At 41.2% G+C, this 16,692-nt stretch overlaps 1 protein-coding gene across 4 annotated transcripts in view; it reads right to left on the bottom strand.

Moving 5' to 3' along the window:
- LOC119523526 overlaps nt 1-16,692 on the bottom strand; it is a 57,345-nt gene that overhangs the window by 28,574 nt on the left and 12,079 nt on the right. Inside the window, exon 3 of one of the 4 annotated variants that reach the window (XM_037822330.1) lies at nt 81-278. The exons of the other annotated variants lie outside the window; for them this stretch is intronic. Coding sequence (XP_037678258.1) covers nt 81-262 — 182 coding nt within the window. The 5' untranslated portion in view covers nt 263-278. The remainder of the gene's footprint in view (nt 1-80; nt 279-16,692) is intronic. 4 annotated transcript variants of the gene reach the window in all.

Here is a 16,692-nt window from a genome sequence, read left to right as displayed (position 1 = left end):
TGTGAGACCTATTCCTACATGCTCACCACAGATCACAGGCCAGGGCTGGGTTTCCTTTGAGGAAGATGGGGCATGGTCACCTGAGGTCCTGGCTCTGTGCGCAGTCAGCCGTTGGGTCTACAATTTCTCCTCTCCTGCGGGACCTGGACGCCTGGGCCTGCCTCCGCTCTGAAGCAGGCAGCTGCAGCTCTCTGGGAGGTTGCTCCTTAGGGAAAGTGAAGTTCAGGCCAGCACTGAGCCAGGATCCCTGGATGCAGTCCATAGTGTCCTGGAGGAATCTGACGATCCAAATGAGCATTTGCACACTCAGGGGTAGAATTCAGTGGGGGTGGTCTCCCTTCACCAAAGACTATACCCAGATGTGCATCCAGAGCAGCAGGACTGAACAGGAACAGCACAGCTTCCCAAGCAGTTTTGTCCCAAAGTGGCTTAGTTGGGAAGAGGCCATGTTTCAGTGTGACCTGGGTGCTGGACTGGATCTCTGGGTAAGTTTTTTCAGGCAGCAAGAGGAGGGAGCGTAAGGGCAGTGGGGGCAACTGGCCTTTCTGGACCCACACTGCCATCCAGTGGAATCTGCCTCTGGAAAGTCCAGGCAGCCCTGGCTAGGCCTAGGGCAGGGCCAAGGTGGAGGGAGGCGGGACAGCAAGGACCTGCTAGGCTGATGGACTCTGTTTAAGCCACTGCTGTGCCAATCACTAGTCAGAGGCACAGAGGTGAGGGTGCCTGTCTGGGGAACCCTGCAGGAAGGCAGGATGCAGAGAGCCCTGGGAACAAGCAGACAGCCCCAGGGACCTTGAGTCCTGGAGGCACAGCAGCCCTGTCAGCCATTTTGGGGTGGGTCTAGAGGAAGGGACTCACCACTGACTGGACAGATGGTGGAGAGGGCATTTCCTCTGGTCTCCCTTGTCTAGGAGGGACCTGGGCAGCCTGTCCTGGGCCACCCTGCTGTCAGGAGAACCCCTCTTCCCTCCTGGCCACAAAAATAGCCTCAGTGGGGAGAGGGGGGAACCTGGTAGCTAGGCTGTTTGACACCCGGGCCAGTCCTGGGCAACTGTACCTGGCAGCCATCAGGGGCAGCCTAAGGGCACTGCCTCTGGGGTTTTTGGTTGACAAGTCTGCTCCCCTGCTAGGGAGACAGGCTGTCAAGCCCAGGGATGAGCACAGGGATGAGCCAGGAGTTCACTTCCTGGGTGCATGCTCAGGACCAGGGTCTACACCTCCTTCCCTCTCCTTCCCTTTCCCCAGTACTTGTCGGAGCCTGCCTCCCGATGGCGGAAACAACTTCTGCTTGGTGGCAGTGTGGCTCCATAAAAGCCAACACACTGCTCTCCCTGCCCTCTGAGCCCTGGTCCTCAGCCCTGCCCTGCATGGATGAGAAAAAAAAAATCATCAAAGAGGCTGCCTAATCCTTACCCAAACCAAGACCTCTGGAAGCAAACTCCCAGGAAGCAATGACCAGGGACCAGGCAGGAGACCATGTAGGTATCCCAGCCAGGCAGTTGAACCTTTCCCCTTCTCTCTGCCATCTTGATCTGTCTGGGTTTCTGCTCTTCCAGGAAGGGAAAGGTAAATAACATATACTCCTGACACCAGGAGTCCAAATGATTTTCTAAATCACATGACTGCTCCAGAACATGGTGGTTTAATGTGTCCTGAGCGACCTCCCAAGGCCTCAAGCTTCAGGATGGGGTCATGGCAGACCCGGGTGGGCCAAGCAAAGCAGTTAGAAATGGGTCTGCCCACACTGCCACCAGACGGCCAGTTTCCAGGCCCCCTAAAACGGGCGCCCAAATGCTCCCCCAAACCGCAAATAGAGCAGGATGGCCAGGGGCTGCTGTCTTTCACACATGGGCCTGGGGAAGGCCACAGAGCAGTCCAGAATCACAGGGCCTCATGCTGAAGTCTCACCAAGATGTTTCTGGGGCCTAAGGTCCGCATATGTCCCAAATACCTAGGACACTCCAAGTCACACCTGCTGCTTGGGCCTGCCTATGAACAGTCGCCTGCCAGATTGTCAAGCAGGGTCCTGGATTGCCCGCATGAAGTGCGTGACAACCTGATTCCTGGAACATGGATGGTGGGGTGTCCAGGTCTGAGGGCGCATGCCTGTGTGTCAGTATGTACGTGTGTGTTTATGTCTGTGTATGCGTGGGTCATTGTTAGTGAGTGTGTATGCTCAGAAGTGTGTCCACGGAACACTATGCCAGCTTGGAAAAGAAAGTGAAAGGAAAAGAAACAATCAGAAGGATATTGCACCATGGTGTATGCATGGGTGGTAACAACCACTAGTATTCACAAAGAGACACCTCTTTTCCTTTGGATGAAAGAATATGCCACCATGTTGCCTCTTATCACAGGAATCACACCAGAGAAGGAGCACAGGGGTCTGATCCAACAGGAGGCATGCAGGACATGAAGAAGATAAAAAGGCAGACTGAGCAACTCCCTGAGTGCATAATTGGCAAATTCAAAAGGGCCAATGAGGCCAGCTATGGAAGGAAAAGGAAGTGATGGATGAAGGCCTAAAGATTACAGGTGTAGGTTAGGTGTGTATGTGGTTCCTTTTACACACTGTTTTCTGTGCATCTTATAAGTTTTAGCATGTTGTTTTTATTTTCATTCATCTCAAAATATTGTCCAAATTTCCTTGTGATTTCTTCTTTTACCCTTCTGGAATTTAAGAATATGTTATTTAATTTTCACTTATTTAGAAATATTTATATTTTCCTTTTTTCATTATTTTCTCATTTCATTCTTTTGTGTCTTGAAAACGGTTCCTACGCAGGGATTGATTTTGGTGATGAATGCACAACTATGTAATGGCACTGTGAACAATTGAATGTACGCTTTGTTTTGTATGACTGCATGGTATGTGAATATATCTCAATAAAATGAATTAAAAAAAAAGAAAAAGAAAATGATTCCTATGATTTCAGCCTGTTTAAATTTATGGTCTTTTTTTGACTAAGTATATGGTCTATCCTGGAGAATTTTTGAAGTGTAAATGAAAAAGAATGGGTATTCCACTGTTTTTTGTGTGTAATGTGTTATATAATGTTGTTCAGTGTAACTTCTTTCATGTAAGTTCTGGTTGGTGAATATAGGGTGCTTCAAATCCTCTATTTCTTTAATGTTATTCTTTCTATATGTTCTACCCATATTGAAAGTTGGATATTGGAGTTCTCAACTATTGTATACCTTCTATTTTTCCCTTGAATTCTGCTTCTCTCCTAAGGTATAGCCTTCCATGTGTGCTCTAGAGCCTATCTACTCTCACATAATCTATTTATTATACCCACTTTCTCTTGTGTCTTCAAACTCTCCCTCTGTATTTGCTCGTTCACATCAACAGTTAAACATGATTAAGCCTTTTTCATCCAAAAAGTAATAATAAACCTCCCTTAACTCTTATTTCCCTCCTCCAGTTATAGTGCCCTCTCCCTCCTCATCCTCATCACACCTCAACTTCTTGAAAACATTTTCAGACCTCTTTTTGCTCACTTTCCCCACACTCAACCCACTTCAATCTTGTTTCAATCCTCTCTATAACATGTATCTGCTCTTACCAAAGTCACCAACCATCTCTTTTCAGATTTAATGGTTCTTCTTTTCTGTCAGCCTCTGACACCAATGAACACTCTTACTTCCTTTTCTTACAAAACTATTTTGATACTGTTGACCATCCCATCACCCCCTCTTTCTTGAGGTGTTCTCTTCTCTTAAGATTCCAGGACATCTTATACTCTGGTTTCTTTCCTTACTTCTTTGGATTTTCAGTTTCCTTTGTAGGCTTCTCTTCCTCTGCCTGTTGTTTCATTATTGGTATTCCTTAGAATTCCATTCTTGGCTACCTTATCTTCTCACAATATACACTCTTCCACAGCTTCAACTCCCATATACATGCTGGCAACTCCTATCTGTATGTGATGACATCCAAGAGTCTGTGTTCTTTGCCTATATTATGACAATCTAATGTATATCTTCAGAGGTACCTAATATTCTCCATGACTGAAAAACAAATGCCTTGTCTACTTTCTTTCCCTGCTTGTCTCCCACTTATCATGTTAAGTTTAATTTTGACATTATCCCTTCCAAGAAGCCTTCTCTGTCTGGGCTAACTATCCTTCCTTTGTGTTCTCTAGCACTGTGCTTGCCTTTATCTTCTCCCTTATAGGGTATTTTGTCTCCATCACTAGACTGTATGGTCTTCAAGCCCAGGTGCATGGTTTAATAATCTCTTTGTCCCCTTTGTCTAGATTAGTGCCTGACACACAGTGAATGTTGACTGAATACAATTGAGTTAATTTCAAATAAACATCTCTTCTTTCTCAGAAACTTTTTAGGATTGTTTTTCCTCTATAGTTTCTTCAAAATGTTGACTATTTCATTTGCCTGTTGGTAGATAATATATATGATTCAACATTTTATTTCTCTGTGAGGACACCCAGCCACATGCTCATAGACTTTCTGATTTTTGTGACTGAGGATTTGCTGAAGTCTTGCTCTTCTTGGAGCAACCCCTCATTGGTTTCAGCATTATTTTCCTCATAGTTTCCACTACAGTGCACCAGAATTCTAAGATTTTTATATAGCTTCATATAAAAACCTGTCTGACAAAAGAGTACATATTCTGAGATTCCATTTATATAAAGTTCAAGAAGAGAGAAAACTAATCAATGGCGATAGAATTCACATTGTTGTTTACCTTTGGAGGATACTGACTGCCAGGGGACCCAAATGAGCTTCCTGGGGTTACTGGACATGTCCCATATTTTGAAAAATGTGTTGGTTATACTGGCATATAAATATATATACAAATTCATCAAGCTGTATATTTAACATTTATGTACTTTACTATGCATTATATCTCAATAAAAAAGCAGAACAAAGATACAAACCAATGAATGTCTGTTTTTTCTTTTATTTCTCTTTTACATTCCTAACCAACAAGATTTGGTGAGATTGCTGTACTCAGAATTCAATTCCAGTTAACATCTATCTACTGAGTCTATTTGATATGTGTGATAGTATATGAATACCAGGTACAGAAATAGCAAATAGGAAGTAATTACTTTTATGGGGCAGGGGACAGGGAATAGGGAAGAATTTCCTGAGATCATGACACCTGAGCAGGGCTTTGAAGAATGAAGTTCATTATATAGAAAGGGGTGTAAAGATGTTAGAGGGAGCCAACTATACAAAGACATAGGGCATGAAGTAACACAGAAGGTTCAGAGAAACCCTACTAAAACATAAAATGCAAGGAAAGTGTTGTGTAAGACTGGGATGGAGTGTAGGAATTAGTAGTGGTAGATAAGACTTGCATAGGAGACTGGACACAGAGAATCTTTTAGAATTTTCTGAGACTGTAGACTTCATCATAGATAGCAGGAAGTCATTAAAGGATTTTAAGTAAGAAAACTATATGATTAGATACTTGTTTTAGAGAGGTTATTCTGAAGGATGTGTCAGAAGTTGGTAGGCAGTAGTGAGGCAAGAGATCAGTTACAAAACTATTATTGCCATTTAGAAGAAAAATAGTGATGATCAAAAGCAGGGTGTGGGAATGGAGTTTTGGGAATGGAGAAGAAAGGACATATTCTTGAGCTATTTTGAAACAAGAAACATTATGACTTGGTTACTGAACAGTAGAAGTGAAAGAAAGGAGAAATATGACATGATGCCTTAATTTTTGCCTTGGGAATACCAACAAGAAAAAGGAAGATGTTTGTGCTGCTGGGATTGGGGTGAGAGTTCAATTTTAACCACGTTCAGTGTGAGGTGACAATGAGGCATCCAGATGGAAATAACCAGTTGGTTATATATGAGTTTAAAGCCTGGGATAGAAGCCTATGTTGGAGATACAGATTTGGGAATCATCAGCACATATGTGTTAATGAAACTCAAAGCAGTGCATGAGACTGCCAAACAGAAGTGAGAACTGAGACAGGATCCAGGCAGAGAAGGAATATTTGGAGAGTCAGAAAGAATGGTCAGATATGTAAGAGGAGAACTAGTAGAGAAGGACATCATAAAAAGGAAGGGAAGAGAGAATTTTAAGTTTTAGAGAATGTGCCAGTTTGAGTGTATTGTGTCCCCCAAATGCCATTATCTTTGTGGTCTTGTGTGGGGCAGAAATTTTGGTGCTGGTTAGATTTGCTTGGAATGTGCCCCACTCAGCTGTGGGAGATGATTCTGATGAGATGTTCCCATGGAGGTGTGGCCCCACCCATTCGGGGTGGGCCTTGATCGGTGGAGCTATATAAATGAGCTGACTCAAAGAGAGAGAGTGCAGCTGGGAGTGATGTTTTGAAGAGAAGCAAGCTTGCTAGAGAGGAACGTCCTGGGAGAAAGCTGTTTTGAGGCCGGAGCTTTGGAGCAGACGCCGGCTGCCTTCCTAGCTAGCAGAGGTTTTCTGGACGTCATTGGCCATCCTCCGGTGAAGGTGCCTGATTGCTGATGTGTTGTCTTGGACGCTTTGTGGCCTTAAGACTGTAACTGCGTAGTGAAATAAACCCCCGTTTTATAAAAGCCTATCCATCTCTGGTGTTTTGCATTCTCCAGCATTAGCAAACTAGAACAGAGAAGGGTCAAGATAAGGACTGAAACCGTTCACTTGATTTGGCAGTCAGGGCTATGGTAACCTCTACTACAAAATATAATTCATTCCCAACAAATCCCTGCCTCTCTACCTAAAAGTTATCAACATTCTCACCCAGTATCTTTTTTGCTCTGGGGCAATGTTTCTTAATCTTATCAGGCCCCTTTTGTTTAATATATTAATACCCATTTTACTATCCTGAAAGAAAAGTCATGAAACTTCAAAAAATTGGTATCTGTAATATGAAAGAGAAATAAAGGAAGTAATTTACACTGAAATAAAATATATTTCAATATGTAACTGCTGGGACATGGCAACACTAGAAGACAATGAAATCTGCAGAGAAGTATACAGAAAATGCCTGTAAACATGGCAACTACAAATACTAATTGATACAGGTGTGATGTTAATGGTATCTCAAACATCAAGAGCAGCATTTTAGTAGATGATATGATTTTCCAAAATGATAAACATTCTTGGTAAAATTCTGAACAAAAGAAAGCTTACTTTACTGGTAGTTGCACTCCCGGAAACATCAGTGTACATTAAAACTATGCAAAAAACGCTTGTTTGCTTTTTTGGTATATAAAATGGAGTTTGATTCAAGGCACACCTCAACATAAATACGTTTTTCACCTATATGAACATCAAAAATTGTATGGGATGTAGAAAAATTCTTCACTGTGCAGGACTAACCTGCACATTGCAGGACATCTAGCAACTCGGACTTTGCTCACAATATGCCAGGAAGCCCTCCAATCATTATAATGATCAAAAACACTTTTCAGAAAATTTCAAACTACCCCTTAGAGATTATACTAACTCCACTGAGAACTACTACTCTAATCCCATCGAAAGAAGAAAATAAGCCCCTCTTTTGGCTCCATGCCCCCCACCTCTCCCCCCACAAGAACTAGGGCTTTTCTTTCTCAGTTATTATTAATTCTCTTCTTTCCTCTATCTCCAGTCTCACCCTCTTTTCTTGTTACTTTCTGTTAGACAATAAACTTGCTCGCCTTTCTACCATTTTTTAATCTTCATTTGGTGCTTAGTCCCCTTATAGTTATCATCCAATTTTTTATTCCATAAAATTTTTATCCTCCTCTTCTTCTCTAAATATCTCCTAAGAGCAGTCTATACCAGGCTAGCCTCAATTTGGTCACTCTTCAACATCACTGAAATCTGGCTTCTGCTATCACAATAATACTGGAACCATTAGTGTTAAATTCATCAATAAACTTCATTAACAAATTAATGGATATTTTCTAGTACTTAACTTACTGAACCATCTACTAAACATGACACTGCTGCTCATACCATATTTCTTAAAACAGGGGTGGGGCAGCAGACCTTTCCAGATTCTCTCATTTTATTTCTCCTTTATCTGTTCATCTTTCTCCAGAAAGTCCTTAAATGTTGGTGGGCCCCAGAATTTCCTCCTTCAGCCTATCACTTTTCTATTTCTATCTATCTATATGATCTGATTTACTCCCCTGTTTTCAACTATCACCTTTATGTTGATAATATCCATATATATTTATGTGGTGAAAACCTCTCTTACAACCTCAGATTCAACTGCCTGCCAGGAATCTCCATCTACCTATCTTCTCAAAATGTTCAATCCATGTTCCTTCTCTTTTACTCTTTATCTCAGTTAGTGATTTCACCTAGTACTCAAGCCAGAAACTTGAGAATCATCCCCTATTATTCTGTCTCCCTTGGCCTCCATCCCATCTGTGATGATCTTTTGATGTGTCAACTTGGTTAAACTGTAGTCTCCAGTTATTCAATCAAATACTGAGCTAGGTCTTGCTATGAAGGTCTTTTGTAAACATGATTAATATCTATAATCAGTGGACTTTAAGTAAAGAAGATTATTTGAAATAATCTGGATGGGTCTGATTCAATTAGTTGAAAGGCTATAAGAGCAGAGGTGAGGTTTTCTGAAGAAGAAATTCCAGGAGGCGGGGCAAGATGGCAGACTGGTGAGCTGTATGTTTTAGTTACTCCTCCAGGAAAGTAGGTAGAAAGCCAGGAACTGCGTGGACTGGACACCACAGAGCAATCTGACATTGGGCATACTTCATACAACACTCATGAAAACGTGGAACTGCTGAGATCAGCGAAATCTGTAAGTTTTTGCGGCCAGGGGACCCGCGCCCCTCCCTGCCAGGCTCAGTCCCGGGGGAGGAGGGGCTGTCAGCTCCGGGAAGGAGAAGGGAGAACTGCAGTGGCAGCCCTTATCGGAAACTCATTCTGCTGATCCAAACTCCAACCATAGATAGACGGAGACCAGACAGACACCAGAGAATCTGAGAGCAGCCAGACCAGCAGAGAGGAGACAGGCATAGAAAAAAAACAACACGAAAAACTCCAAAATAAAAGCGGAGGATTTTTGGAGTTCTGGTGAACATAGAAAGGGGAAGGGCAGAGCTCAGGCCCGAGCTCAGGCCTTGAGGCGCATATGCAAATCCCGAAGAAAAGCTGATCTCTCTGCCCTGCGGACCTTTCCTTAATGGCCCTGGTTGCTTTGTCTCTTAGCATTTCAATAACCCATTAGATCTCTGAGGAGGGCCCTTTTTTTTTTTTAATCCTTTTTTCTTTTTCTAAAACAATTACTCTAAGAAGCCCAATACAGAAAGCTTCAAAGACTTGCAATTTGGGCAGGTCAAGTCAAGAGCAGAACTAGGAGAGCTCTGAGACAAAACGCAATAATCCAGTGGCTGAGAAAATTCACTAAACACCACAACTTCCCAAGAAAAGGGGGGTGTCCACTCAGCCATCATCCTGGTGGACAGGAAACACTCCTGCCCATCGCCAGCCCCATAGCCCAGAACTGCCCCAGACAACCCAGTGTGACGGAAGTGCTTCAAATAACAGGCACACACCACAAAACTGGGCGTGGACATTAGCCTTCCCTGCAACCTCAGCTGATTGTCCCAGAGTTGGGAAGGTAGAGCAGTGTGAATTAACAAAGCCCCACTCAGCCATCATTTGAGCAGACTGGGAGCCTCCCTACACAGCCCAGCAGCCCAGAACTGCCCTGGGGGGACGGCACTCACCTGTGACATAGCACAGTCATCCCTCAACAGAGGACCCGGGGTGCACGGCCTGGAAGAGGGGCCCACTTGCAAGTCTCAGGAGCCATACGCCAATACCAAGGACTTGTGGGTCAGTGGCAGAGACAAACCGTGGCAGGACTGAACTGAAGGATTAGACTATTGCAGCAGCTTTAAAACTCTAGGATCACCAGGGAGATTTGATTGTTAGAGCCACCCCCCCCTCCCTGACTGCCCAGAAACACGCCCCATATACAGGGCAGGCAACACCAACTACACATGCAAGCTTGGTACACCAATTGGACCCCACAAGACTCACTCCCCCACTCACCAAAAAGGCTAAGCAGGGGAGAACTGGCTTGTGGAGAACAGGTGGCTCGTGGACGCCACCTGCTGGTTAGTTAGAGAAAGTGTACTCCACGAAGCTGTAGATCTGATAAATTAGAGATAAGGACTTCAATTGGTCTACAAATCCTAAAAGAACCCTATCAAGTTCAGCAAATGCCACGAGGCCAAAAACAACAGAAAATTATAAAGCATATGAAAAAACCAGACGATATGGATAACCCAAGCCCAAACACCCAAATCAAAAGACCAGAAGAGACACAGCACCTAGAGCAGCTACTCAAAGAACTAAAGATGAACAATGAGACCATAGTACGGGAGAGAAAGGAAATCAAGAAGACCCTAGAAGAGCATAAAGAAGACATTGCAAGGGCCAGATGGCTTCACAGGGGAATTCTACCAAACTTTCCAGAAAGAACTGACACCAATCTTACTCAAACTCTTTCAAAACATTGAAAAAAATGGAACACTACCTAACTCATTTTATGAAGCTAACATCAATCTAATACCAAAACCAGGCAAAGATGCTACAAAAAAGGAAAACTACCGGCCAATCTCCCTAATGAATATAGATGCAAAAATCCTCAACAAAATACTTGCAAATCGAATCCAAAGACACATTAAAAAAATCATACACCATGACCAAGTGGGGTTCATTCCAGGCATGCAAGGATGGTTCAACATCAGAAAAACAATCAATGTATTACAACACATTAAAAACTCGAAAGGGAAAAATCAATTGATCATCTCAATAGATGCTGAAAAAGCATTTGACAAAATCCAACATCCCTTTTTGATAAAAACACTTCAAAAGGTAGGAATTGAAGGAAACTTCCTCAACATGATAAAGAGCATATATGAAAAACCCACAGCCAGCATAGTACTCAATGGTGAGAGACTGAAAGCCTTCCCTCTAAGATCAGGAACAAGACAAGGATGCCCGCTGTCACCACTGTTATTCAACATTGTGCTGGAAGTGCTAGCCAGGGCAATCCGGCAAGACAAAGAAATAAAAGGCATCCAAATTGGAAAAGAAGAAGTAAAACTGTCATTGTTTGCAGATGATATGATCTTATATCTAGAAAACCCTGAGAAATCAACGATACACCTACTAGAGCTAATAAACAAATTTAGCAAAGTAGCGGGATACAAGATTAATGCACATAAGTCAGTAATGTTTCTATATGCTAGAAATGAACAAACTGAAGAGACACTCAAGAAAAAGATACCATTTTCAATAGCAACTAAAAAAATCAAGTACCTAGGAATCAACTTAACCAAAGATGTAAAAGACCTATACAAAGAAAACTACATAACTCTACTAAAAGAAATAGAAGGGGACCTTAAAAGATGGAAAAATATTCCATGTTCATGGATAGGAAGGCTAAATGTCATTAAGATGTCAATTCTACCCAAACTCATCTACAGATTCAATGCAATCCCAATCAAAATTCCAACAACCTACTTTGCAGACTTGGAAAAGCTAGTTATCAAATTTATTTGGAAAGGGAAGATGCCTCGAATTGCTAAAGACACTCTAAAAAAGAAAAACGAAGTGGGAGGACTTACACTCCCTGACTTTGAAGCTTATTATAAAGCCACAGTTGCCAAGACAGCATGGTACTGGCACAAAGATAGACATATAGATCAATGGAATCGAATTGAGAATTCAGAGATAGACCCTCAGATCTATGGCCGACTGATCTTTGATAAGGCCCCCCAAAGTCACCGAACTGAGCCATAATGGTCTTTTCAACAAATGGGGCTGGGAGAGTTGGATATCCATATCCAAAAGAATGAAAGAGGACCCCTACCTCACCCCCTACACAAAAATTAACTCAAAATGGACCAAAGATCTCAATATAAAAGAAAGTACCATAAAACTCCTAGAAGATAATGTAGGAAAACATCTTCAAGACCTTGTATTAGGAGGCCACTTCCTAGACTTTACACCCAAAGCACAAGCAACAAAAGAGAAAATAGATAAATGGGAACTCCTCAAGCTTAGAAGTTTCTGCACCTCAAAGGAATTTCTCAAAAAGGTAAAGAGGCAGCCAACTCAATGGGAAAAAATTTTTGGAAACCATGTATCTGACAAAAGACTGATATCTTGCATATACAAAGAAATCCTACAACTCAATGACAATAGTACAGACAGCCCAATTATAAAATGGGCAAAAGATATGAAAAGACAGTTCTCTGAAGAGGAAATACAAATGACCAAGAAACACATGAAAAAATGTTCAGCTTCACTAGCTATTAGAGAGATGCAAATTAAGACCACAATGAGATACCATCTAACACCGGTTAGAATGGCTGCCATTAAACAAACAGGAAACTACAAATGCTGGAGGGGATGTGGAGAAATTGGAACTCTTATTCATTGTTGGTGGGACTGTATAATGGTTCAGCCACTCTGGAAGTCAGTCTGGCAGTTCCTTAGAAAACTAGATATAGAGCTACCATTCGATCCAGCGATTGCACTCCTCGGTATATACCCGGAAGATCGGAAAGCAGTGACACGAACAGATATCTGCACGCCAATGTTCATAGCAGCATTATTCACAATTGCCAAGAGATGGAAACAACCCAAATGTCCCTCAACAGATGAGTGGATAAATAAAATGTGGTATATACACACGATGGAATACTACGCGGCAGTAAGAAGGAACGATCTGGTGAAACATATGACAACATGGATGAACCTTGAAGACATAATGCTGAGCGAAATAAGCCAGTCACAAAAAGAGAAATATTATATGCTACCACTAATGTGAACTTTGAAAAATGTAAAACAAATGGTTTATAATGTAGAATGTAGGGGAACTAGCAGTAGAGAGCAATTAAGGAAGGGGGAACAATAATCCAGGAAGAACAGATAAGCTATTTAACGTTCTGGGGATGCCCAGAAATGACTATGGTCTGTTAATTTCTGATGGTTGTAGTAGGAACAAGTTCACTGAAATGTTGCTATATTATGTAACTTTCTTGGGGTAAAGTAGGAACATGTTGGAAGTTAAGCAGTTATCTTAGGTTAGTTGTCTTTTTCTTACTCCCTTGCTATGGTCTCTTTGAAATGCTCTTTTATTGTATGTTTGTTTTCTTTTTAACTTTTCTTTTCATACAGGTGATTTGAAAAAAGAAGGGAAAGTTAAAAAAAAAAAGAAAAAGAAAAAGAAAAAAGACAAACAAGGGGAAAAAAAAAAAAAAAAAGGATGTAGTGCCCCCTTGAGGAGCCTGTGGAGAATGCAGGGGTACTCGCCTACCCCACCTCCATGGTTGCTAACATGACCACAGACATAGGGGACTGGTGGTTTGATGGGTTGAGCCCTCCACCATAAGTTTTACCCTTGGGAAGACGGTTGCTGCAAAGGAGAGGCTAGGCCTCCCTGTATTTGTGCCTAAGAGTCTCCTCCTGAATGCCTCTTTGTTGCTCAGATGTGGCCCTCTCTCTCTGGCTAAGCCAACTTGAAAGGTGAAATCACTGCCCTCCCCCCTACGTGGGATCAGACACCCAGGGAAGTGAATCTCCCTGGCAACGTGGAATATGACTCCCAGGGAGGAATGTAGACCTGGCACCGTGGGACGGAGAACATCTTCTTGACCAAAAGGGGGATGTGAAAGGAAATGAAATAAGCTTCAGTGGCAGAGAGATTCCAAAAGGAGCCGAGAGGTCACTCTGGTGGGCACTCTTATGCACACTTTAGACAACCCTTTTTAGGTTCTAAAGAATTGGGGTAGCTGGTGGTGGATACCTGAAACTATCAAACTACAACCCAGAACCCATGAATCTCGAAGACAGTTGTATAAAAATGTAGCTTATGAGGGGTGACAATGGGATTGGGAAAGCCATAAGGACCAAACACCACTTTGTCTAGTTTATGGATGGATGTGTAGAAAAGTAGGGGAAGGAAACAAACAGACAAAGGTACCCAGTGTTCTTTTTTACTTCAATTGCTCTTTTTCACTCTAATTATTATTCTTGTTATTTTTGTGTGTGTGCTAATGAAGGTGTCAGGGATTGATTTAGGTGATGAATGTACAACTATGTAATGGTACTGTAAACAATCGAAAGTACAATTTTTTTTGTATGACTGCGTGGTATGTGAATATATCTCAATAAAATGATGATTTAAAAAAAAAAAAAAAAAAAAAAAGAAGACATTGCAAGACTAAATAAAAAATGGATGATCTTATGGAAATTAAAGAAACTGTTGACCAAATTAAAAAGATTCTGGACACTCATAGTACAAGACTAGAGGAAGTTGAACAACGAATCAGTGACCTCGAAGATGACAGAATGGAAAATGAAAGCATAAAAGAAAGAATGGGGAAAAAAATTGAAAAAATCGAAATGGACCTCAGGGATATGATAGATAATATGAAACGTCCAAATATAAGACTCATTGGTGTCCCAGAAGGGGAAGAAAAGGGTAAAGGTCTAGGAAGAGTATTCAAAGAAATTGTTGGGGAAAACTTCCCAAATCTTCTAAACAACATAAATACACAAATCATAAATGCTCAGCGAACCCCAAATAGAATAAATCCAAATAAACCCACTCTGAGACATATACTGATCACACTGTCAAACACAGAAGAGAAGGAGCAAGTTCTGAAAGCAGCAAGAGAAAAGCAATTCACCACATACAAAGGAAACAGCATAAGACTAAGTAGTGACTACTCAGCAGCCACCATGGAGGCAAGAAGGCAGTGGCACGATATATTTAAAATTCTGAGTGAGAAAAATTTCCAGCCAAGAATACTTTATCCAGCAAAGCTCTCCTTCAAATTTGAGGGAGAGCTTAAATTTTTCACAGACAAACAAATGCTGAGAGAATTTGCTAACAAGAGACCTGCCCTACTTGAGATACTAAAGGGAGCCCTACAGACAGAGAAACAAAGAAAGGACGGAGAGACTTGGAGAAAGGTTCAGTACTAAAGAGATTTGGTATGGGTACAAAAAAGGATATTAATAGACAGAGGGGAAAAATATGACAAACATAAACCAAAGGATAAGATGGCTGATTCAAGAAATGCCTTCATGGTTATAACATTGAATGTAAATGGATTAAACTCCCCAATTAAAAGATATAGATTCGCAGAATGGGTCAAAAAAAATGAACCATCAATATGTTGCATACAAGAGACTCATCTTAGACACAGGGACACAAAGAAACTGAAAATGAAAGGATGGAAAAAAATATTTCATGCAAGCTACAGCCAAAAGAAAGCAGGTGTAGCAATATTAATCTCAGATAAAATAGACTTCAAATGCAGGGATGTTTTGAGAGACAAAGAAGGCCACTACATACTAATAAAAGGGGCAATTCAGCAAGAAGAAATAACAATCGTAAATGTCTATGCACCCAATCAAGGTGCCACAAAATACATTAGAGGAACACTGGCAAAACTAAAGGAAGCAATTGATGTTTCCACAATAATTGTGGGAGACTTCAACACATCACTCTCTCCTATAGATAGATCAACCAGACAGAAGACCAATAAGGAAATTGAAAACCTAAACAATCGGATAAATGAATTAGATTTAACAGACATATACAGGACATTACATCCCAAATCACCAGGATACACATACTTTTCTAGTGCTCATGGAACTTTCTCCAGAATAGATCATATGCTGGGACATAAAACAAGCCTCAATAAATTTAAAAAGATTGAAATTATTCAAAGCACATTCTCTGACCACAGTGGAATACAATTAGAAGTCAATAACCATCAGAGACTTAGAAAATTCACAAATACCTGGAGGTTAAACAACACACTCCTAAACAATCAGTGGGTTAAAGAAGAAATAGCAAGAGAAATTGCTAAATATATAGAGACGAATGAAAATGAGAACACAACATACCAAAACCTATGGGATGCAGCAAAAGCAGTGCTGAGGGGGAAATTTATAGCACTAAACGCATATATTAAAAAGGAAGAGAGAGCCAAAATCAAAGAACTAATGGATCAACTGAAGAAGCTAGAAAATGAACAGCAAACCAATCCTAAACCAAGTAGAAGAAAAGAAATAACAAGGATTAAAGCAGAAATAAATGACATAGAGAACAAAAAAACAATAGAGAGGATAAATATCACCAAAAGTTGGTTCTTTGAGAAGATCAACAAGATTGACAAGCCCCTAGCTAGACTGACAAAATCAAAAAGAGAGAAGACCCATATAAACAAAATAATGAATGAAAAAGGTGACATAACTGCAGATCCTGAAGAAATTAAAAAAATTATAAGAGGATACTATGAACAACTGTATGGCAACAAACTGGATAATGTAGAGGAAATGGATAATTTCCTGGAAACATATGAACAACCTAGACTGACCAGAGAAGAAATAGAAGACCTCAACCAACCCATCACAAGCAAAGAGATCCAATCAGTCATCAAAAATCTTCCCACAAATAAATGCCCAGGGCCAGATGGCTTCACAGGGGAATTCTACCAAACTTTCCAGAAAGAACTGACACCAATCTTACTCAAACTCTTTCAAAACATTGAAGAAAATGGAACACTACCTAACTCATTTTATGAAGCTAACATCAATCTAATACCAAAACCAGGCAAAGATGCTACAAAAAAGGAAAACTACCGGCCAATCTCCCTAATGAATATAGATGCAAAAATCCTCAACAAAATACTTGCAAATCGAATCCAAAGACACATTAAAAA

This window comes from Choloepus didactylus, chromosome X, assembly GCF_015220235.1.
Source record: "Choloepus didactylus isolate mChoDid1 chromosome X, mChoDid1.pri, whole genome shotgun sequence".
In the NCBI taxonomy this organism is placed as follows: domain Eukaryota; kingdom Metazoa; phylum Chordata; class Mammalia; order Pilosa; family Megalonychidae; genus Choloepus; species Choloepus didactylus.
The sequence above is the reverse complement of the archived record's forward strand: the minus strand, read 5'-3'. Positions and strand labels throughout refer to the sequence as shown.